At 49.9% G+C, this 23585-nt stretch overlaps 1 protein-coding gene across 1 annotated transcript in view; it reads right to left on the reverse strand.

Moving 5' to 3' along the window:
• ARMH1 (armadillo like helical domain containing 1) overlaps positions 1–23585 on the reverse strand; it is a 36401-nt gene that overhangs the window by 12254 nt on the left and 562 nt on the right. Inside the window, exons 2-6 of the mRNA XM_004621585.2 lie at positions 9953–10180; positions 5158–5226; positions 4200–4366; positions 2466–2662; positions 731–815 (exon numbers count right to left, since the gene is read on the reverse strand). Of these exons, the coding sequence (XP_004621642.1) occupies positions 731–815; positions 2466–2662; positions 4200–4366; positions 5158–5226; positions 9953–10158 (724 nt within the window). The 5' untranslated portion in view covers positions 10159–10180. The remainder of the gene's footprint in view (positions 1–730; positions 816–2465; positions 2663–4199; positions 4367–5157; positions 5227–9952; positions 10181–23585) is intronic.

The raw sequence follows: 23585 nt of genomic DNA on the forward strand, positions 1-23585 counted from the left end.
TGACAGGATCTCCACACAGTGTTGACCCCCAAGGGACCGCCCACGTGTTCTCCCCCCCCCCCCAGCAGGACCTCCAGATCCTGCATCCCCATGTTTGAACAACCCAGAAGGCTCCCAGCTGGCTAGCAGCCTCAGGCTATGTCTGGGGCCCCCTGCTGCCCCCAGCCACGCCCCTCTGCCCCCTCTGATGGCTCCATGCTGCCCCCTGCAGGGAGGTGCCCCCTGTGCAGCGCGGGGGAGGGGGGCTCCTGGTCTGGGGCACCAGGTCTTCCTGAACCAAGACCCCTCACACCCTTCCCCCCAGGAATCTGCCTACCATTCCCCACACACACTGGGGCCTTTGCTCTATCACCCACTTTACTTCTTTTTGTGGTGGTGGGGGCACGTCATGACGCTCAGGACTTCTGACTGCACTCAGGAATCACTCCAGGTGGTGCCGTTTGGGATGCTGGGATCCCCAGACATAGCCCTTGGGATTGAACCCAGGTCGGCTGCGTGTGAGGCAAACACCCTACTCGCTGTACTATGCCTCTGGCCTCCCAGATTCTAACAGATATTCAGGCACAGGCTCGACTGCCGACTGCTGTCTCCTGAATGACCCACCTGCCGCCCTGATCTGCCCCGGCTGTCTGTTGGGATGCTTGGGGCAAGGCTCTCTGTGACCAGGGGAGAGCGTTTGTGGCTGCATCGTCCCAGTGCCGGGCCCTGGCGCAGACCGGCTGCCCCCTACCTTCATACTGGACGTCCAGGTGCACGGTGCGCAGCACCTGCAGCACGCAGTCCACGATTCTGGGGTGTGTGACGCCCACAATCGCCTGGCGAGACAGACAACAGGACCGGGGGGTGATGTGGCTCTCGCCAGCCTGGGAGACTGGGCTGCAGGATGCCCTGCCCTGCCCTGGCCTCACACCACGGGTCAGTGGCTGCGGGAGGGAGAGAGGAGCGGCCGCAGGGGACTGGGAACAGGCTGAGAATATGCCCCCAGAGTCGCCCCGGGCAAGGCTCTCTCAGCAGCAGCGAGTGCAGGGGAAGGTGGGCGCCGGCCCGTGAGCGTGAACTCACTCGCGTCTAACATCTCCCTCCCGGGCTGGAGCGGTAGGACAGTGGGTAGGGCACGGACTTTGCACCGGCCGACCCAGGTTCAATTCCCGGCTCCCCATCCGCTCCCCGAAGCACCACCAGGAGTGATCCCTGAGTGCAGAGCTGGGTGGTGGCCCCCAAACCAAGAGCGAATGAAACCTTCCTCTCACCGCAAGGACACACTTTCAGGCAGCCCTTTTTGTTCCCCCTGTTCACTGGTCCCACGAGCTCCTCAAGTTGCCAGGTGGATGCAAATGCTGTTGGCGCTGCCTGCGGTGCCCTCCCGGGAGGAGTGGCTGCTGATCTCCCTGTATCCCGACCCGCTGTGCTCTCGAGATGCCCCTTTCCCCTCTGCGGGCCATTCCCCTCGTCCACCAAAACACTGCCTGCTGGAACCACCTTTCTGCTCCACCTGCTCGTCGTCTCTTTATTGTACTTGCCCCAGCCAGACAGCCTACTTCGATGTGCATTCTCCCTGCCCGAGAGCTGTCCCATCCTGGGCTCCTCTGAAATGCCTGTCGGGCTGCACGCCGGGGCCCTACCAGCCCTGCTCTCCCCATCATTCCCCCCCCAGCCCACCCTGAAGCTTTCTTTTGGGGGGAGAAAGGGGAAGGAGGGCTTCCCCCAGCAGTGCTCAGAGGCTACTCCCAGCTCTGCTCAGTGCTCAGGAATGGTGCCCAGGGGTTGGAGAGATAGCACAGTGGGTAGGGCGTTTGCCTTGCATGTAGCCAACCCAGGTTCAATTCCCAGGGTCCCATATGGTCCTCCGAGCACTGCCAGGAGTGATTCCTGAGTGCAGAGCCAGGAGTAACCCCTGTGTATTGCTGGGTGTGACCCCAAAAAAGCAAAAAAAAAAAAGGGAGTGGTGCCCTGTGGTGCTCTGGAGGTGCCACACAAGGCAGTGCTGGGAGTCCACAGGGACAGCTGCTAGCTTGGCGGACTCACAGGACAGGCGTGCCATCTCAGCTGTGGCCACTCAGCCCCAGGTCTGCCGTGCTCTAACTCCAGGGCCCTGCCTGACAGGAAGGCAGAAGCCAGCGAGCGAGGTGGAGCGTCCCCAAGCCCGGGCCCTCTGCAGGCTCAAGTTGTGGACAAATGCTCCGCGGGGCTTCCCCTCTCAGCGGGACTCCGCTAATCTCTCCCACAATCCTTTCATCAGCCTGTGGCTTGTCTCAGCCAGTTTTAAGTCGGCCAACATCTTTCTGATCCTTAAGTAAACAGGACAAATCACTGTGTTGGGAGAAGTGAACTCTCTGCCCCGCACTGGCCTCTGGGCAGCCGATGGGGAGTCAGCTTCCCAGGGGTGTGGAGGGGGTCACTGTCAGCTGGCTGTGTGGGGGGGAGGGCGGGGGGGGGAACATGAAGGGGCAGCAGCCTGAGCTCACCTGGGCAGTCCTGAGAGTCTGCAGGGACAGCTGTTGAGCTTTCGGGGACTCGCAGGGCAGCAAAGCGATGAGGCCTTTGTAGACTTGATTCTGGTACTTGGGGTTACCATGGACCAAAGAATTCAACAGAGCCTGTACTTCTTCCTGGGTCTCTTCTGACTTGGACTTTGCCAGGAATTCTGCTATGGACCGTACACCTGAGCAAAGGAGACAGGCAATGTTGCATGGGAAGGGCTTTATGAGAAACGATCCCGACTCAAGAGTACGTCACATGAGGCGCGAGGATTAAGGTGCTTCAGCCGAACAAAACTGAGGTCCTGTCCTCGTGTTGCTTCACTGTCCTGTTTCCCTCATGACCCTGTGGCTGGAGGATTTGTTTCAGTCTGGCACGTCACAGCCGGTCAAACTCTGTTAACAATTTTAAATTGGCTTTGCAAAATGCACAAGTCAAAGCTCATCGAGAGATGAGCTCAAAGGGGAGCGAGTATGCTGTATATGCAGAAGTCTCGGGTTCCATCCCTGGCCCCTTGCGGGTCCCTGAGCACCTCTGGGAGCAATTTCTGAGCACAGAGTCAGGAGTAGCTCCCAATCATTATTGGCCATGGCTCCAAAACCAAACAAAAGAAATGTACTTTTTTTTTTTATTACAAAATGCTGTTTGATAACTAATACATGGGGACCGCTTAACAGTTTACCACATATCTTAACAAACGCAAGGACTTTGACCCCAGAAACTATAGCGAGGGTGTGTTATTCCCATTTCATGGACAAGGTGCAGCGAGAGGAGGGCTGTGAAGAGGGAGGGGGCTGGCATCTCCTTGACATGGAAGCATGTGGTAGGTCAGACTGTAAAGATTCAATGTGTCTTTGGGTGCCTCTCAAGGAATGTTCAAGGAGCATGTGGCCACTCCTGTTGATACTCAGTCAACTGGGCCGGAGGGCTCAGCACTTGGGTTTGGCATTGATATAATCCAGCAGCGGGAGGTGGGTGGGTGGGGGATGCCTGGCCCCAGGGCCACCCCGGCAATGCTCCAAAGGGGACAAGCAGTGCTGTAGATCAAATCTTACATCTTGTGCATGCAAGGCACGCTCTCCAGTCATCTGAACCATCTCCCTATCCTTAAAAATGACAAGATTATTTATTTATATTTCTCATCACACTATAAGATCTTTGAAGATAGGGTCTATATTTTATTCATCGTAGTATTTCTAGCACCTCAGTATATACCTAGCACACCCATTCGGTGATATTATTTCTGTTTTATTTTGAAGCTTATCCACAATTCACTTAACTTCACAAAGGACTTTAAGCAATGGCTCAACAAATCTTTGCTGCCTGGAAGCCTGAAAGAGTGATGTTTAAGATGGAGATGGCTGCAGGCATGCATGTAGGAGCCCCAGGTTCAATTCCCAGAGCCACATGGTTCCAGTACAGCAGGAGGAGTGACCACTGAGCACTGCTACAGGAGGGAGCAGCCCATGGACACTGTCAAATGTGGCTCAGAAACTAAGTGATAAACACCTACATAAAATGGAGCAGGAGTTCCAAAGCCACCACGGGAAGACTTGAACCAGTGGTGAGCCAGGGAATCAGAAATTTGGGGGTGACAGGCGCAGGTACAGAGTCCACCCAGGGTACCACGATACATTCTCCTGCAGTGGTGGGGGTGCTGCCACCTCTGACCCCAGCCTTTAAGGAGACACAGGTGTGGGAAGATGAGTCGCAGCACCCACCGTAGCTTTCACAGATCAGCTCTTTGTACTTCCGGCCGGAGTCTGCAATGATCTGCAGGAGCTTGACGGACTCCTTCTTGCTCTCCTCCTTGATGATGTCCAATCCAAGTATTTCCAAGAGAGTCAGGACGCCTCCAACTTCAATAAATTCTTTAAGGTATGGATAACTGGCCCAAGCGATAGAAGAGGAAAAATAAAACATTTGTCACCTGTTTGGCACTGATCTTTCTAAGAGATCGTAAGGTCCTTCTTTCACATACTTTGCCCTCCTATGCAGGAAATGTTCCTGGGAAAAGCATGGATAACAGTTTGGAAATACTTCCTTCTAGCATGAGATGGGAACGCTAAATACACCTCAGGAAGGGCACCGCTCTGGCATTCAGGGCCTATGTGGTTTGGGAAGGGTGGACAGGTCACAGGGTAAGTCATTTGATGTAGGAATTTATTTGGGACCAGCATGTGATATAAGTTGGTTCCACAGGATGCCAAAGCCAGGACTCTCTAGGATGTCTTGGGAGAGATCTGCTGCGGTTCTGGCGTGGCTGAGCTGGCCGAGTCAGGGCTGGAGCTTCCCTGGACCACAGCCCATGCAGGCCAGGAAATACTGAGCTGGAAATGGAGGGGAAGCCTTGAAAAGACAAGCACTGGGGACACTTTTTGAACACCTGAGTCTAGGCAGACTGCAATATGGATTCCTAAGCTCTGGGCTTTTCAGTTAAGCGAGCCAATAAATACTCTCTTTTCCTGAGCTTAGCAGGAGCTGGTTTTCTGTAGCTCCCAGTCAGACAGGAACATACTGACTGGGCAAGTGTCAACGGAGAAGCAACTGGGCAGGGCCTCCGCGGGTGGTGCCCTGAGGCCCAGGCTGAGGGCAACTGGGAGGACCAGAAACCATGGTCCCAGGTGGTGTGACTGCCAGAGACCGCACCACCCCAGATGGCTCCGGAGTGGAACTCACCTGCTCACCGCTGCAAGGAAGATGCCGATGGACCGCAGAAGCTTATCTAGACAAGAGCTCGTTAGGTAGCTGCAGGATGAGTTAAGGAGTGACTCGCAGGCCAGCTCTCCTGTCAGCTCCCAGGGCCAGGATGACCACTCACTGCCCCGTGCACTGTGCCTGAGGTGGGCCTCAAGGCTGGAAGGGGAGGGGTGACCCTCGGGGTGGGGGGAGGGCCTGGGGGAGCCGGCAGGTGTGTTTACAGTTCCCTAGGACAATCTCTGGGCTCTGACAGGCTCTAATAAAGAAAAGGCATGAGGTGAAAGCAGGAGTCCCTTCTCTAAGCTTCTCTTTTTTCTTTTTTCAATTACACTTGACAATGCTCGGGGCTTACTCGTGGCAGTGCTCAGGGGACCATTTGGAGTGCCGGGGATCAAACCCAGGTTGGCGGTGTGCAAGACAAGTGCCCTGCCCGCTCTCCTGTCACTCTGGCCTCTCTGAGCCTTTCTAAGCCATGACCCTTGTGTCCTGGGGGCCTCAGCCTCGTCCACGACTGTGCCTCATTCCTGGGCTCAGCTTCACCATTGGTTCTCCACGTTGTACTGGCTTAAAGCTTGATACTGGAGGTCACTGTCTCTATGAAGAATTAGCATGTCGTCCTCAAAAGAACAACAGGAGATGGTGGGAAAATTAAACTCTGATTTAAAACACCCGCAGTGTCTAATGTTATTTTTTAATGTGAGCCTTCGCAAAAAGCTTCGTTGTAATAAAGTACCCAGAGCACTCAGATACAAGGCATGAAATCAAGCGACAGCAGAGGAGAAACTAGTCAACAATTACTAGGCTCATAACACATCCCAGGCTCTTAGAACACTTAAGAAATTAGCTGGAATTATTGCAGCTCATGTGGACGACTGAGAGCTTCCAGGGCCGAGAAAGGCTAATGTAATGGGCTGGAGGTAATGGGGCTGTGTCGAGGGGGGTTTGTGTGAGGCAAATTATCTCCGCTGCACCCTGGTTCCCAGGGTGCCAATAGAAGTGGAGACAGATTGGCTCATTAGGAAAGGCTCTTTGCTGCAAAGACTGTGCTTGTGAGTGAGTCTCCCGCGCCTGTTGCTGCTACAGCAGAGGGCCAAGGCATGGGGGTCTCTGTACCTGCACTGTCCTTCACTCTGCTCCCCTGAAGCCCCTGACCCCACTCCTGCCTCAGTACATCCTCCCTCTTATCTTTCGTCACAGATAAATCTAGCAGCTTCGGTCATCTTTTCCCTCTGTCCCATGCCAGTGTTTGTTTTTAGCTTTCGGGTCACATTGGGTGGTGCCCAGGGCTTACTCATGGCTCTATGCTCAGGAGTCAGTTCTGGCAGGGCTTGGGGGACCATATTTGGTGCCAGGGATGGGACCTGGGTTAGTCATATGCAAGGCATGGGCCTGCCTGCTGTACTATCTCTCCAGGCTCCAGGCTAGTCTCTGTGTGTGTGTGTGTGTGTGTGTGTGTGTGTTGCTGGGCGGGGCCTCACACATGTAAAAAAAAGTGCTCTCCCACTGAGCTCATCCCTAGCCCCAATTAGTCTTACTTTCATTGTACAACTACTGGTTCATGATTTCTGCCATTAGTCCCAGAAGCTTAGGACTAACCTAACAATACCAATCCGAAACATCTACTGTGTACCTTGCACCGTGTTAGCTGCTTGGCTTTCCTTGTTCCCTGCAGGGGTGCTACTGGTATTTCTCTTTACTTCAGGAGGAAACAGTCTCAGGTTGATGATTTTCCCAGAGTTCCAGAGTTAACATAAGGGACCAGGATTTGAGCGGAGGCCTCTGTGCTCTGACAAGGACTCAGTCTCGGGGTCAGGCTTGCTGTCTGTGGATGCTTGCAGGGACCACACATGCGGATTCCCTCCTTCGGTGGTGTTGGAGGTGGAACTGTGGGTCTGTACTGACCGCTGAGTGGGAGACCCTGAAGTGCAGTGCATGGGACACGGGCCCATTTTAGGCCCATTTTAAACGTTATCTCTGCAACTTACTCTGTAGGGTGCCGCTTGCTTATTTATCGGACAGGGTGATACCAACCACTTCCTAGGTGTGGCGTTAGGCTTGGTGCGGTTAATGCGTGCTCAGTAAGTGGCTCAGTGCCTAGAACACAAAGACTCATCAATGGGGCTGGGGACAGCACAGCAGGCGTGTGCCCACCTTGTCAGCAGAGGCCACAAGTGCCAGGCTGGCAGCGCCATTCAGTACCACAGCCAGGGGTGTGACACCAGAATACCATCACTTGGAGAGTGTGCACACCATGACTGACACTGGTGACCACCACAACTGAAAGTGAGCACCACAATCAAGGGGGGATGACTCTGGTCAGCCCCACAACAACAGAGGGAAGGAAGGGAAGAGGGAAATGATTCAGTAAATGGTGATTCATAACTTTGTCGTAATATGAAAAGCCTTTAGTTTTACTGATCTACTCTGTAAGCTCAAGGTTAGGAAAGGGATTGGAGGCTTATCAGGGATTAGGTGGTGGTCGATTTTGCAAAACACAGTGATGCTACATTGATTTGTTTTCTGTCAAAGCAGGTGTAACCGAAGGGCTGGGAGCGGTAGGGTCACTGACTCAGAACATTCCAGCCTGTTTGCTCTAGTACAGAACAAGGTCACAGAAAGTTAGCAAACCATGAATGATTTAGGTGTAGAATATATGCTTATGTTGTGACATTGCCAGGGTTACTCCTGGCAATGTTCAGGGACCACTGGTGTCAGGGATAGACCCTGGCCTTCTTTATATAAAGCGCATGCCCTCAGCCACTGAGCTATCCCTCCAACCATCAATGCACTATGTCGAAAATCAGAATAAATAACAAAATCTTTGATGAATAAAATATGAAAGTTTTATATATATATATTTGCTTTTTGGGTCACACCTGGTGATGCACAGGGGTCATTCCTGGCTCTGCACTCAGGAATTACTCCTGGTGGTGCTCAGGGGACCATATGGGATGCTGGGAATCGAACCCGGGTCAGCCACGTGCAAGGCAAATGCCCTACCCGCTATACTATCACTCCAGCCCCTTTATATATTTATTTTTTGTGGTATTGGGTATGGAACCCAGGACCTCATACACGAAAGGCAAGTGCTCTCCCTTTGGGACTATATATCCAGCCTAAACTATTAGAGTTTTATGGACTGGCAAAATAGAACAGGGGTTTGGGGCTTAGGTTCTTGCCTTACGTGTGGTTGACCCTGGTTTGATCCTTGGCACCATGTATGCCCCCCTGAACAATGCCAGGGCTGATCTCTGAGAACAGTATCCCCTAAACACGGCTGGGGGTGGCCCCTCAAACAGAAAAATTAAAGTTGTGAATAAAGATAGGATCTATCCTTGCTCTTCTACCATGGTGCCTCTCTCCTCATCCTGTGTTGACAGGAAATGTCAGAGGGGTGAGCACCGTGTTTGGGGACATGCAGGGCGGGAAAGAAGTCAGGCACAGTAGTCACCGATGTCCCTCAGCATCATACTTGCTCGTCAGTCTCAGAGTCACAGGGTGTTTAAGACCAGCATCCTTATCCCAACCCACCAAATCAGAATCCTGGGAGTGGAGATGGGGAGAGGAGCTGGAAGCCTGCGTGTTAAACCTCTGGTATGGTCCCAATATAAGAACATTGGGGGGGGATCATGCCCTAGGCCCTAGTCTTTTTTATTTTTGGTGGCGGGGGGCACACCCTGCGATGCTCAGGGGTTACCTGGCTCTGCACTCAGGAATTAGTACTGGTAGTGCTTGGAGGGGGGGGCTCATGGGTTGCCAGGGATTGAACCTGGTTGGCTGAGTGCAAGGCAAGTATCCTGTCCAATGTACTATCATTCTAGCCCCCAGGCCCTAGCCTCTTACACTGTGGGTTGTGACTCCATATGGAGTTGTGTGACTAGACTGGATTATAAACATTTGCTTTAGGAAGTTGGAGAGATAGTACAGTGGGTAAGGCACTTACCTTGCCAGCCCTGAGTTTCATTCCTGGCAGCTCATATGATCCCCTAAGCATGCCAAGAGAGACCCCTGAGCGCAGAGCCAGAGCTAGGAGTGAGCCCCGAGCACAGCTGGGTGTGCCCCCAAACCTAAGCTTTAAAATTAATTTCTTTTTAAAAAATTTATCAGTAAATGTTTGACTTATATATCTATTTTATACATCCATATACTCAGGGCTGCATAATAACTTCTACAGCACAAAGGGTTGGCAAGTGGAAAAAGTTTAAGAAGCCTTGGTTGGAGTAGTGATGTTATCCATGACTTAAGAGGGATCCGTGTTTCCAATCTGCCTCTCAGCTCTTGAGCACAAACACCTCACACTCAACATGCCCCCAGCCAAACTTCACTCCTCCCAAACCAGCTTTAGTTATGTTCTCTTCTACATTATGACTTTCCGTGACTAACTTCTGTGAGTATGGGGGATGGAGGTGGGATGGAAGTGGAGGCGGCAGCTGGAGATAAGGGTAGGGGACAGGGTTCAGAGAGAAAGCCGGGCACAGGCCCATATTTGGGAGTCCCTGGGTGGAATGATATAGTGACAATGGATCAGATTACTCAGGACATATCAGAGGGGAAGAGAGATATAAATGGAGTCTCAAGAATCTTCCACATTTGGGGCTGGAGCGATAGTACAGTGGGGAGGATGTTTGCCTTGCATGTGGCTACCCGGGTTCAATTCCCAGCATCCCACATGGTACCCTGAGCACTGCCAGGAGTAATTCCTGAGTGCTTCCCTTTTTTCTCTTCTGAAGACTGCCTTCAACATTTACTGTACTTTTTGTTCGTCAAAGGATACTTGAGTCGGAGCCAGGTGGTGAGGCGTACTAGGAACAAGCTGGCCCCCTGGGAAAACTCCTGCTCCAGCTCGGGGCCAGTCTTGCCTTGGTTGGTTTCAATGAACCTGCTGAGGATGTGACTCCTTGCGACTTTGTCAGCGTTGTCCCAGTCCTGTAAAAAACTCAGGAGCCGGCTAATTGCAGCCTGCTCCTTTATAGAAGTCATGATCTGCCAGTCCGGAGGTTGGCTACAGAGGAAGAGAAAAGAGAGATCACGGGGTGTTGAATTAGGACCAGGCAAATCACAACAGGGTTTCTCTGTGAGCTTTCTTTTTCTTTTTTTTCTTTTTCTTTCTTTTTTTTTTTTTTTTGTGTGTGTGTGTGTGTGTGGTGATGGTGTGTGTGTGTGTGTGGGGATCACACCCGGCAATGCTCAGGGATTACTCCTGGTTCTGCACTCAGGAATTACTCCTGGTGGTGCTTGGAGGACCATATGGGATTCTGGGGATGGAATCCGGGGCAGCTGTGAGCAAGGCAAAGGCCCTGCATGCTGCACTATAGCTCTGGCCCCAAGCTTTGATTTTCTAGCCATCAGTGGGAGGCAGGGTGAGACTTTGTCTTCCTACATGGAAGTATATATATTCAAGATATACTTTAGGGGGGGAAATACTCCTCCAAGGTCGGGGAGGTGGTGCAGAAGGCTGGGGTGTACGCTTTGCATGTGGGAGGGCTGTGTATCCCTCCTGGCACCACACAGTCAGCCAAGTGAACTCAATCAAAACCCAAACCAAAATGCACCTCTGGGACTGGTCACCTGCTACTCAGACTGGGAGGATGAAGGCGTGTGTGATGGAATGAAGATGCCCCAGTAGGGGTGGCCACAACTGAAGAGCGGAAGTACTATCCCAGGCCAGAGGGATAGTACAATGGATAGGGCACTTCCTATGCACAAGGATTCGATCCCTGATATCTGAGCTCTTCCATGAGTGATTCCTGAGTGCATAGCCAGGAGAAAGCCCTGAGCCCGCTGGGTGTGGTCAAAACAACAAAACCAAGATCCAAAGTGCAGCTTTGGGTCTTTGCTGGCAGAGTAAATCAAAAGGACCCCGGGCTCCTCCAACTGAGAGGGAGGTGCTCACTAACCACGCCCCTCCCCCAACCCCACCTGCCTCTCTCATCCCTGGATCTGCACAGTGTAAGAAGAGTTCTGGGGGTCTTTTGGGACCTAGTTTCCTCTTCTGCCAATCAGTTAAGGTAAAATGCCCCTTAACCTTGTACGCTGGATTTCTAGACTCATTTTCTTAAAAAACAACTAAAAAAAAAAAAGTGGGTGGGGGAGTTCCCATTCCATAGTGGGATTAATGGACTATGGTTTGTAGGAGTCTGTGTCCTTGGAAGAGTGTTTGCAGTTGGGGAGGGAAGGATTAAAATAAACCCGTTTTCCAAAAATAGTTGTGATTGAAAGTGTTATTATCCATAACAAATGTTAGTGCTGATGGGAGCCAGGCATGTGCCGTTCTTTTGTCTCACAGACAAGTGAAAGTCATATTTCACATTATCATGGGGGTTTTCTGTGATTTACGGAATATTTGTGAAACATTACTCGCAGGGGCCGTGATTGATATGGAGAGAACAGCTTGTGTGTGGGGAAGATGTGTATTTCACGAAGACTGTTCAACATGAAATTTACAGTCCCATAAAGTGCTTCTACATCTTCGCCAGAGATCTAGTTAAAAGGACTTTACAGTCTGAAACATCCTAAAATTGATTCTAAATTAACGTTTCCTCACCTATATTTGAGATATTGATGGGGCCCAGCTATCAGAATTTTATTAGGAAGCAATGAGCGGAGGCACGCTGGCGCAGACTCACCCTCCACTGCTCCCCAGAGGACACTGGGTCTGCATCTGCCCAGGGAAGGGCATCCACGTGGCCCGGGACGGAGCCAGGGCGAGACCCAGTCAGGTGAATAGCTGGGGATTGACCTGAACACAAAAATGACCCGAACCTTCATGGGGATCCCTGTCCAGGACTCAAGATACTAGCAAAGATACCCTGGCAAGATTGTTACAGCTCTTCAAGTCTTTCTTGAATCTGTCAGCTCACATTTTAATTACTTAAAATTTTATTATGGGGCCAGGGGTTGGGGCAATAGCACAGCGGGTAGGGCGTTTGCCTTACACGCGGCCAACCCGGGTTCAATTCCCAGCATCCCATATGGTCCCCCGAGCACCACTGGGGTGATTCCTGAGTGCAGAGCTAGGACTAACCCCTTGTATTGCCGGGTGTGACCCAAAAGGCAAAAACAACAAAGACATTTTTTTTGTGTGTGTGGCTTTTTGGGTCACACCTGGCGATACACAGGGGTTACTCCTGGCTCTGCACTCAGGAATTACTTCTGGTGGTGCTCAAGGGACCATATGGGATGCTGGGAATCGAACCCGGGTCGGCTGCGTGCAAGGCAAACGCCCTACCCGCTGTGCTATTGCTCTAGCCCCAAAAACAAAATTTTATTATGGGGCCAGAGTGACAGTCCGGGTAGGGCATTTCCATCCTCAGCACCACCAGGAGTAATTCCTGTGCAGAGCCAGGAGTAACCCCCCTCCCCCCCGGAATATTGCCAGGTATGGCCCCAAACAAAACAAAATAAAACAAAAAAAGTTTATTGCTGTTGTTGTTTTGGCCACCCCCGGTGCATGAGCTCTACCAGGAAAGGGTCCTGTGGTGAGTGCCACAGCCAGGCACGTGAGAGCCCTGGACCCTGCAGCAGCAGCAGCAGCAGCAGCAATGGCAAGGAAGGGAGAACTAAATACAAATAAAACTATCATCGGACACCAGTAACGTCTCCATTGTGAGATGTTGTTACTGTTTTTGGCATATCGAATACGCCACAGGGAGCTTGCCAGGCTCTGTTGTGCGGACGAGATACTCTCGGTAGCTTGCCGGGCTCTCGGGGAGGGACGGAGGAATCGAACCCAGTCGGTCGTGTGCAAGGCAAACGCCCTACCCGCTGTGCTATCAGAAATAGCCCTTGCCTTTCTGGGCCTTCTCCATCCATTTTCAATTCAGGTAGGTCCCTGTGTATTTCCAGCCAGCGCACACTATGGTTGAACTGTACCTTCCCCTCAGATTTGTATGTCAAACCCTGATTCTGAGTATCTCAGGATGGGACTTTTTTGGAAGGTCTTTCTTTGCAGGAAAGGCCACACCCAGTAGTGCTGAGGTGCTACTCCTGGCTCTGTGCTCAGGGGCTACTTCCTGTGGTGCTCAGTGGGCTGTGTGGTGCCAGGGCGCATACCCAGGCCTCCAGCATGCCAAGCCTGTGCTCAGCTCACTGTGTGCTCTCTCCTTGCTTTATTTTATTTATTTATTTGTTTGTTTGTTTTTGCTTTCCAGGTCACACCTGGCGATCCACAGGGGTTACTCCTGGCTTATGCACTCAGTAATTAACTCCTGGCAGTGCTCAGGGGACCATATGGAATGCTGGGAATCGAACCTGGGTTGGCCGCATGCAAGGCAAATGCCCTACCCGCTGTGCTATAGCTCCAGCCCTGCTTTGTTCATCCTAGACCATATTTCTTTTGTATTCTGACGGTCGAAAAATTCCCAGTTTTCCTTCCTCTAACCTCACAGTGTAGCTTCTCACAATTCACAGTTAAATGAGTGGTTATACTTGGGCGGAAGGGTTGGGTCACGGCCATTGTTGCTCAGGGCTGACTCCTGGCACTGATCCCAGGGAGAACTCCTGGCAGGCTTGGAGGACCAGGTTGGTCTTGTGCCAGGCAAGCATCCTACCTGCTATATTACTGCTCCAGTTCATGTGTTTACACTTTTGACCAAGTTAATAAACAGGGTTCATGCAGGGTGCAAACTGAACAATTTTTTTGGGGGGGGCATGGCCAGGAGTGATTCTAGAGCACAGAGTCAGGAGTCAGCCCTGAATACAGCTGAGTACGGTCAACAAACAAAAAACAAAGAGAGAGAGAGAGAGAGAGAGAGATGACAGACAGACAGACAGACATACTATAGCAGGTAAGACACTTGCCTTCCACACATGACCCTCCAAGCCCCACCAGGAGTGCTATCTGAGTACAGAGCCAGGAGTAAGTCCTGAACACCACCAGGTATAGCCCAACCTCCTACCCCTGTTCAAAACTTAAAAAAAGGGCTGAAGAATATGTTTATGCTTGATTGAGAGCAACAAATGGTTTTGATTAATGCTGTGTGTGAACCAAAAGTTAAAAAAAATTATTTTTTCTATTGTTCTTAAGTTTCTGCAGCGATTTTCTTGCATGTTTCCAAACGGGAGCAATGAGCATTTTCCCAAATGTTCCCCACAGTTGATGAGATCCATCATTTCCCTGGGAACTGTCTCAGGGCCTGTCTTTCTGCTCCAGTTGGGACTCATGTGCCCAGTTCCTCAGGGGGATTTCCCTTTGATGCCAGTTACCCTATTTCGGATTCACCTCTTTCTCCTTGTTGGTTTACTCTCTAGTTTTGTTGAAACATATTTTCCAGTAGCTTCTGAGAAATTAGAATTATTTTTGTGTGTTTTTGAAAATGTGGAGATACTTTTGATCTCAGGGTAGACTGTCTGGGTATATAAATCCATCTCTTAAAAAAGTAAAAAAGGTTTCCTTCAGTGTGAGGAAATGGCTCTGTTGAGGAGGCCGAGTCATTCCAGTATCTGTGCCTGGGTGACTTGTTTTCTCAGTTTTATTTTTCTCCGTGGGAGAGCAGGGTTTCCCCAAGCAGTGCTCAGGGACTAGGGGGCCATTCCCAAGGACACCTGGCCTTGTGCTCAGCAGTGCTTTGGGGGCATTGGGGCGACGCTGGTGGCACCGGGGGACCACCATGCAGTGCTGGGAACTGAACCCAGGGGTGTGCTCCAGTCCTGGGAACTACGGGTTGTTTTGTTTTTAATTTGATGCATTTAAAATTCATTTTGAACTTGTCTGATGCATCAAAAGACCTCACTCATGCGCCTCGCATCATCTGTAGGCATGACGGCCCCTGGACCCCACTTCTCAGGCTCCCTCCTGAGCTTGGACCATGAAGACGGTTTCCATGGTCTTCAATGGTTTCTCACAGCCTTCCTATCACTAAGTCCCAAAGGGAACTCCTGCCGCTGTGCATGTCCTTCAGCCACTGCTTGACTGCTTCTTAGTCCCTACAAAGCTGTCCCTGGTGCATTCTCTCCCTTGCCCTCCTTACAGGAACAATGGCCAATTCCTGCCAATCACACCACCCAAATCTCCCTTAGACCAGCCCACTAATCTTCACCTTCACAGCCATGACTTGGGTCCACACACTCATTCTCACCTGGTTTACTGGAACAGCATCCTGGCTTGCCCCATCCTACTCTCCACCGTAAGGCCCCCTGAACAAACTGCCAATCGGACCCATTCCAGTGCTTCAAACACTTCAGTTGCTCCCTGTTTGCTCAGGAGAAAGTTTCAAACACCTTAGACCAACGCACTTCTATCTAAACTCTGGCACCTCTGAAATCTGCGCTCTTGGCCCAGATTGGCTGAAGGTGGGAATTAGGAGGCAGCATCCCACCACTCCAGAGACCACTCTCTGTATGCCCAGCTGAGTGCACAGAGGTATGGCTAGAGAACTGTGAGGTGGCGGCAGTCCAGTGCAGTGGTTAGAAACTGGAGATGAATGATCTACCTCCTGGCTGTGTGTGACTTTTTCCAAATGACTTACCCTCTTTAGGCTTCAGCTCTTTGATGCATGAAGAGGTGATGGTATCACACAAGGACCGATCAACTACCCAACATACAGAAAACTTGGCTAAAGTGATAAAGTGTAATTCCTATTTTCTTTTAGATTTTGGGGCAGTGCTCAGGAGTAACCCAGTGTGTGCGTGGGGGACTGTGTGGAGTGCTGGGGCTTCAAACTGGGGCAGGCAGGGGCCGGAGCGATAGCACAGCGGGTAGCGCATTTGCCTTGCATGTGGCCGACCCGGGTTCGATCCCCGGTATCCCATATGGTCCCCCAAGCACCGCCAGGAGTAATTCCTGAGTGCAAAGCCAGGAGTAACCCCTGAGGATCGCTGGGTGTGACCTCCCCCCCAAAAAAAAGCAAACTGAGGCAGGCAGGATGTAAGGCATGCGCCTTAATCCATGTGCTATCTCTAGGGCCTTCCATGGCAGAAGCATGGAAACGGTCAAAGAAGAGTCGGGGGAGTGGGCAGAGACCCGAGACTGACAGGCCTCGTGCTCTGTTGCAGCAGGGTTTGTCCTGCACCAGGAGGGCAGCGTGAGGATGCTGGAGGCTGATTCAAGAGGACAAGACCAAAAATTGTTTTAGACAGAGCACTTAGGCTGCAAAATAGAAAGATGGTCTGAAGCAAGGCAGACATGCGGCTGCAGCTAGGAGGCCCCCAATATCTTGCCAAAAGACACTGCTGACACTTTCAGAAAGAATTAGAAATATTACTTAGGAAGAAGGCACGGGATCTGGTGACCGGGCGCGGAGGGTGAATCGGGAAGAATCACAGAGAAGGCCCCCAGAACCCTGCCTTCCTACTTCACCCAGAACGTGCCCAACAAGCAGAGGCCCCGCTCCTCTGAAATGTTTTATTTTGGTTTTGTGCCACACCCAGCGGTGCTCAGGGCTCACTCCTGGCTCTGTGGTCAGTGATGGCTCCTGGCAGGACACAGGCAACACAGGAATCAAACCCAGGTCAGTTATGTGCAAGGCAAATGACCTACCACCCACTGTACTATCACTCTCGCCCCTCTCCCCTGCATTCTGAATCTGACCATCTGGGGTCCCCGCTTCCCTGGTATTCTAGATTCTGGCTCTATTTTTCTCATCCCCTCTGATTTCCTTTCAACACTTATTCCACGTTCACCAACCAGATCAATACCTCAGCAAAGCCTTTGCTTGGCTTGCCTTTCTGCAAGCTCCTATACTGGCTTTCACCCCAAATCTCTCCCTCTGACCTCCAAGATAAAGTCTAAATTCCAATTGGCAGACAAGGGACTTTAAGACTTTGCCCAGACTAACCTCATCTGCAATCACATCCTCATTTCATAGTTCAGTTTTTTTTTGGCTTTTTTGGTCACACCCAGCTGTGCACAGGGGTTACTCCTGGCTCTGCACTCAGGAATTACTCCTGGCGGTGCTGGGGAACCATATGGGATGCTGGGAATTGAACTCGGGTCGGCCGCGTGCAAGGCAAATGCCCTACCCACTGTGCTATCACTCCAGCCCCTCATAATTCATTTTTTTTGTTTTTTTTTTTTTTTGCTTTTTGGGTCACACCCAGCGAAGCTCAGGGGTTACTCCTGGCTTTGCACTCAGGAATTACTCCTGGCGGTGCTTGGGGGACCATATGGGATGCCGGGGATCGAACCTGGGTCGGCCGCGTGCAAGGCGAACACCCTACCCGCTGTGCTATCTCTCCGGCCCCCATAATTCAGTTTTAACTTCTCAATTCACCAGGCCCTCCCAGGACCCTCTGGGTCTCCACACAGCTCTGCCAACAGCACTGGCAGTCTCTTTTGGCTAAATCCCCCCAGACAACTAGTGGTTCTTGTTCTGTTGTCCTACCCATGTGCCTCTCTGCTGACTATACTGTAAAATAACCATTCCTCCTGCTGGAGCATACGTCCTTCCTAGCTTCGTGCCTGGCACACAAATAGATTTTTTTTTCTTTTTTGGTTACACCCGGCCCAAACCCCAATTCTGGGGTTACTCCTGGCTCTGCACTCAGGTAACTCTTGGAGATGCTCAGGGGACCATATGGTTTGCCGGGGATCGAACCTGGGTTGGCTACATGCAAGGCAAATGCCCTCCCCGCTGTACTATCGCTCCAGCCCCACAAAGAGATGTCTAATAAATGCTCACTGGGTGAATCATCCAGTTCCTGCCTTGATGGTGGAGTAAAAGCATCAGTTCATAAAATGACCAACTCTCCAAAGCTGCCATGGGCAGAGTAGCAGAATCTCCATGTGGCAAGACCAGCGCAAAATCTATGAAGGTCCATAAAATGACCAGCTCCCTAAGGCTGCCCTGTGCAGAGTGGCTCAATCTCCATGCAGAAAGCTAGGGCAAAGTCTTTGAGGCTTTTTACTGCCATGACAGGGAGCGGCAATGTCAGCAGTGGTGTCATTTTGGACATGCAGGGCCAGGACTCAGTGCCATGAATGGTCGGTTAAATTGTAATTGGTGTGTACTGTTCCTCTGCAAACCATAATGTTCTTTGGCGGTCGCCAAATGGTGTTCAAGAAGGGGAGAAAAAAAAATTGAAATGTCAAAGAAATTATTTCCAATTTGGTGCTCACTACTAGAGATTCTAATGATCGGTGGAAATGAGAAGCAAACAAATTAGCACTAATGGAAAATGGCTTTTGGAAAAGAGGATATGATTTATAGTTAGCTGATCATGGGATGCGGCATGTAGTAAAAGTCAGTTTCACCAGCTTGATCATAAGGACTGGAGCAGGCCTGAGATGCCAGAGAAAAAATATGTGGGTGCCATCACGCTTACTGGAATCTCTCTCTGTAAGTGGCAGCCAATTAAAACAGTCATTATTTTACCTTGGAGAGAAAATGATCTGAAAAAATTAAGGACTTGAAATTAAAATCTGGATTAGGAACCTCGATCCAAATTGGTTTGTGTGTGGCCTCCCCGCCTTGGCGGGGCATCCTGTAAGGACAACAAATGGACAGTGTCCTCAGCCCGGGGTGGGCTCCTTGCTTTTAATTTCCTCTCCATTTTCAGAGGTGATTAATAAATCTGGACACCACCACAAATCACTTCTATAGCAGCCAAATGGTTCTCTTTCATGCAGGGAAACTAAAACCACACAATCTCAGAATTCCCAGCTCTCGTCATTAACCAAAGTTGATAGTAACCAGCAGGTGACTAGGTTTGGTTTCTAAGCAAACTTTCGCAGAGGGCTTTCTCCCCTAGTACTAGTAATCAAAAGATGTGCTCCTAAAAGAACAACAAAAAAGTAGGGGGTTGAGGTAGGGGTTGCAAGCCTGGCTCACTGTCCCAGATGGTCTTGGACACCACAAACCAGTCACTGCTGCTCATTCCTGAAGGTTCCACCTGCAGAACGGGACAGAGACCCTCTCCCTGGACTCCCATTTGAGAGAGGCTGGAGGCATAAGTGTCAGGGTAACGGGGAGGAGACACAGAAGCACCAGACAGAGGCACAGGGAAGAAGAGAAACAAGGAAGCATTCTCTGGAGAAGCCTGTGTTTTCTCTGGAACACATATTTCTCCTTTTTCTCCTCTCACATCTTTCTCAGCAAATTTCTTTCAATTAAAACTGCCGAGCTAGGAGCCAGAGAGAGTACAGCAGGCAGGGTGTTTGCCTTGCATGCGGCCAACTTGAGTTCAATCCCTGGTATCCCATCTGGTTTCTAAGCACTGTCCAGAGTGATTCATGAGCACAGAGCCAGGAGTAACCCCTGTGCATCACTAGGCACGCCACAAACAAACAAACAAACAAAACCTGCCTGCTTCACACACATAAATTCCCCCAAAACCAATCCCCACCCCCCCCAATCCTGGCTACTTTGAGGGTGGATCGTGCTGTTCGGTAGTGGTGATCTTTGCTCCTCCCAGCTGTCAGCAACACGCATCCTTTGTTACTCTTCAAGGACTTTGGCACTTGGCTCACAAGCATCCTCCTTCCTTCCCCCCTTCATGGTCCCACCATCACCTGAGGGGATTTTAATGACTAGGTCAACATCATTTTTGTGGGGGGCACACCTTGCGATGTTCAAGTGTGGGGGTTACTCCTCACTTACAACTTACAACTCGATGTTGGGGTTACTCCTGGCTCTGTGTTTAGGAATTTCTCCTGGTAGTCCATGCCAACGTCTTAACTGTCTTCTGTCTTCACAGTGGCTACTGACTCCCAGGGCTGTACCCTGGACTGGAGCATCACCGGGAGCCACTCAAACTTAGTCTACTCCACAACTTTCTGGTTCAATTATTTCCTAACTCCCAGATGTTGTTGAGGCTTTGAGTTCTTAACACTCTAACATTCTCCTACACAGTCTAGACTCCAAGGTCGATCATCTCAAGTACTCTTTTGACAGATTCTCAGCTTTCTTGTCCTCTGTCTTTCTGTCTCAGCCATTTGGTTAAACTTAAACCTGACTCAATCAAATAACTTCTCTACTGGTTTAACCACTGATGGTGAAATGCTGCTGGTGGCGGGGCATCTATTACAAAATCATGCAGACCAGACTACTGCTACAAAGGCTCATCAACAGTCCTTGTAAATGCCAAGAAAACTATCTGTGGGTGACCTCACTCATTTGCTCCCTCTCTACTCAGAGCTATTTCGAGCTTTCTCTGCTCTGCTCAAACCTTGCCCACCATCACTAATTTCACACTCCCTGGCTGATATTATGACTTTCTTTCATAGAGAAAATAGAAACCAGCAAACCAGAATTTCCTCAGCTTCCTGCCACCAAACAACTTGTTGATGTGTGAATGTCCCTCTACCTGGAAAGGCTATTTCTCCATCCATGCTTTGCATCCCTCACCTTATTCTTTCTTCAGGACCACCATTCTACCAGTTATATATCTTTTTCTCTATGTTTTGTTTGTTTTTGTTTTGCAGCCACACCTGCTGGTGTTCAGGGCTTGCTCCTGGCATTGCACTCAGGGATCATTCCTTGCAGGCTCTGAGGCCCATATGGGATGCCAGGGATTGAACCTGGCATCATGCAATATATGCAAATCAAATGGCCCTCCCCACTGTACTATCGCTCCGGCCCCTCTATGATTTTATCATTGCTATCTTTGCTTGGATTCATCTAAGAGCATGTCTGCTACCTAAATACCCATCTCCTTCCAGTTAGCACCTTTAAAATTTTTTCTTCCAAAGAGTCAAACTTCTTGAAAGCACACTGTGCGTGCACACAGGCTTCCCTGCCACACCTTTTCACACACTTCTCAACTCCCTGAAACTTGACCTCTGCTTCTGCTTCTCTGTGAAAACAGCCTTTGCCAACATCATTACCAATTTCCTTGTTTCTAAACTGGTGTACATTTTTCAAACCTTATTTCACTTGGTTAGTCATTAACCCTCATGTTTTCCTCCCTTGGTCTCTGAATATCATATTCTAACAATCATGATTAGCTTTTGTTTTGTATTTTTATTTTTGTATTTTGCTTTTTGTTTTTGTTTTGGCAGTGCAGGATTTACTCCTGGCTCTGTGCTTGGGGTCAGTCTTTGCTGGACTTGGGGGACCGTATTGGGGTGCTAAGGATTTGAACCTGGGTTGGCCTTACCTTTTACTGTCTCTCTGACACATTATTTTACTTTTTTTTTTTTTTGGTTTTTGGGTCACACTCGGCGATGAACAGGGGTTACTCCTGGCTCAATTACTCAGGAATCACTCCTGGCGGTGCTCGGGGGACCATATGGGATGCTGGGAATCGAACCTGGATCCGGCCACGTGCAAGGCAAATGCCCTACCCGCTGTGCCATTGCTCCAGCCCCCACATTATTTTACTTTTGGGCCATACCCGGTAGTGCTTAGGGGCAACTACTAGGGCAGTGCTCGACAGTGCTAATCTACCACAAGTGTGTGTGGGATGGAGGGTAGGTAAGATAGAGAAGAGACCAGTGTGACAATAGTGGTTGGAATAGTTGGGAATGATCATGCTGGACAAGAACTGAGTGTTAAAAGTAGATAAAGGGATATACATGACAACCTTTCAGTACGTGTATTGCAAACCACAAAGCCCATGAGAGAGAAAAGAAATAAGGGAGGGAGAGAGAGAGAGAGGGATGGAGGGATGGAGGGGCGGAGGGAGAGAGAGAGAGAGAGAGAGAGAGAGAGAGAAGTGCCTATCATAGAGGCAGGTTGGGGATGGGGTGGGGGTTGATTAAAAGGAAATTGGGGACACTCATGCTGGGAAATGTACACTGGTGGGTGATGCGTGTTGGAACACTGTATGACTGAAACCTAATCATGAACAGCTTTGTAAGGGTCTATCTCATGGTGATTCAATTAAAAAAAAAAATCCTGACAGTCCTTACGAAGCATGTGGTGTGGGTCCTAAACCTGGGGTTCTGGTAAGCATAGCATGTCCTCCAGTCCTACGAACCATTTTTCAGCCCCAATCTACGATCTTATTATTTGGGATACTTTTGTTTCAACTACATTTGCAGGTTCACTCCCCTTGCAGTCCCTCAGACTTGGGTTCTTCTCAGGGCTTTATCTTAGACCCTACGCAGAGTCTTTGGGTAGGCTCAATACGCAACTCCAACACCAACAAAAAGTGTGACCATCATTTATAAGGCATCGCAGACGACCACATTCTATTTCTCTTGCAAACTCCAGTTAGGCAGGCATCTTCATCCTCCTCTTGGCTGAACCAGTGACATCTCAAAACCACTATGCCCAGAATTGATCATCTCCTACATACCCTGCTTCTTTTTGTCTGTTTGCCCAAGTCACGAATTTACAAGCTCGCTTTCATTTCTCCTTTATTGCTATCTACCAGGCAATAAGTTAATTTTAAAAAAATCATACATGTATAAGGAATTCATCTTTTGTTATTTCCTGCTACCTCTTCATGTTTTTCTCTTCTTTTCCCAATTCTAAGACATAATCTGATCATTACTGCTTTGCAAAAGGCCTTCCCATGACTTAGGATAAATTCTAAATTCTTGCATTTACAGGCATAGTATGCATTGGTAACTTTAATTTTGTTTTTTTAGGCCATACCTGGAGGTGCTCAGTGGTTACTCCTGGCAGGGCTTGGAGGGATCATATGGACTGCCAGGGATCAAACCCGGTTGGCTGCATGCAAGGAAAATGCCCTATCCACTGTACTTCTCTTCGGCCTTGGAAAATGTTTTTAAAGAACATTATTTATTTAGTGGGGGCTGGGCCACACCCAGTGGTACTCAGGAGCAACTTCTGGCTATGGTCAAACTATATGTGGAGCTGGAGATTCAAACCCAGGCTGGCTGCATGCCAGAAAGGAAAGGGCCTTACCTCCTGTACTAACCCACTGTACTAACTAATGCACTGTCTCATGCATGGCTCCTCTCCTTTTAAGATGGACAGATACTAGGGCCACTCACTTAATAGGTGGTTAGTAAATATTTGTTACATGTGCAATAAAAGAAAGTTGTACTCCGGGCTGGAAATTTTTCTTATTATCAATAAGATCTACTTATAAGCTCAAAGCTGAGCTTAGTAGCCTGTTTCCAGGATATGGACCTAACTGTCACATTAGTCTCTCCTCTGGCAAGAAAGTGCTCATAATTTCTGGTACTCAGCCCTGGTGGAACTTCTATAAGTTCGTCTCTCTCCGTATCTCCACAAATCTTTCCAAGTCCAGATCAAAAAGCATCCCTCTGCCATAAATGCTGACTTCCTTAAATCTTCACGTCTACTCCTCTGCTGTCTTCTATCCCTTGCATAGAGTCAGCACAGTTTCATGCGTGGCACCTCTCCTTTCAGACGTACAGATACCAGGGCCAAAACTTAATTCTCACTAGAGGCCACCAAATTAACAGATGTTTAGTAATTTTTTTTTCTTTTTTGGGTCACACCTGGCGATGCACAGGGGTTACTCCTGGCTCTGCACTCAGAGCACTGGCGGTGCTGAGGGGACCACATGGGATGCTGAGAATCGAACCCAGGTCC

Source organism: Sorex araneus, chromosome 5 (genome assembly GCF_027595985.1).
Source record: "Sorex araneus isolate mSorAra2 chromosome 5, mSorAra2.pri, whole genome shotgun sequence".
Lineage (NCBI taxonomy): Eukaryota > Metazoa > Chordata > Mammalia > Eulipotyphla > Soricidae > Sorex > Sorex araneus.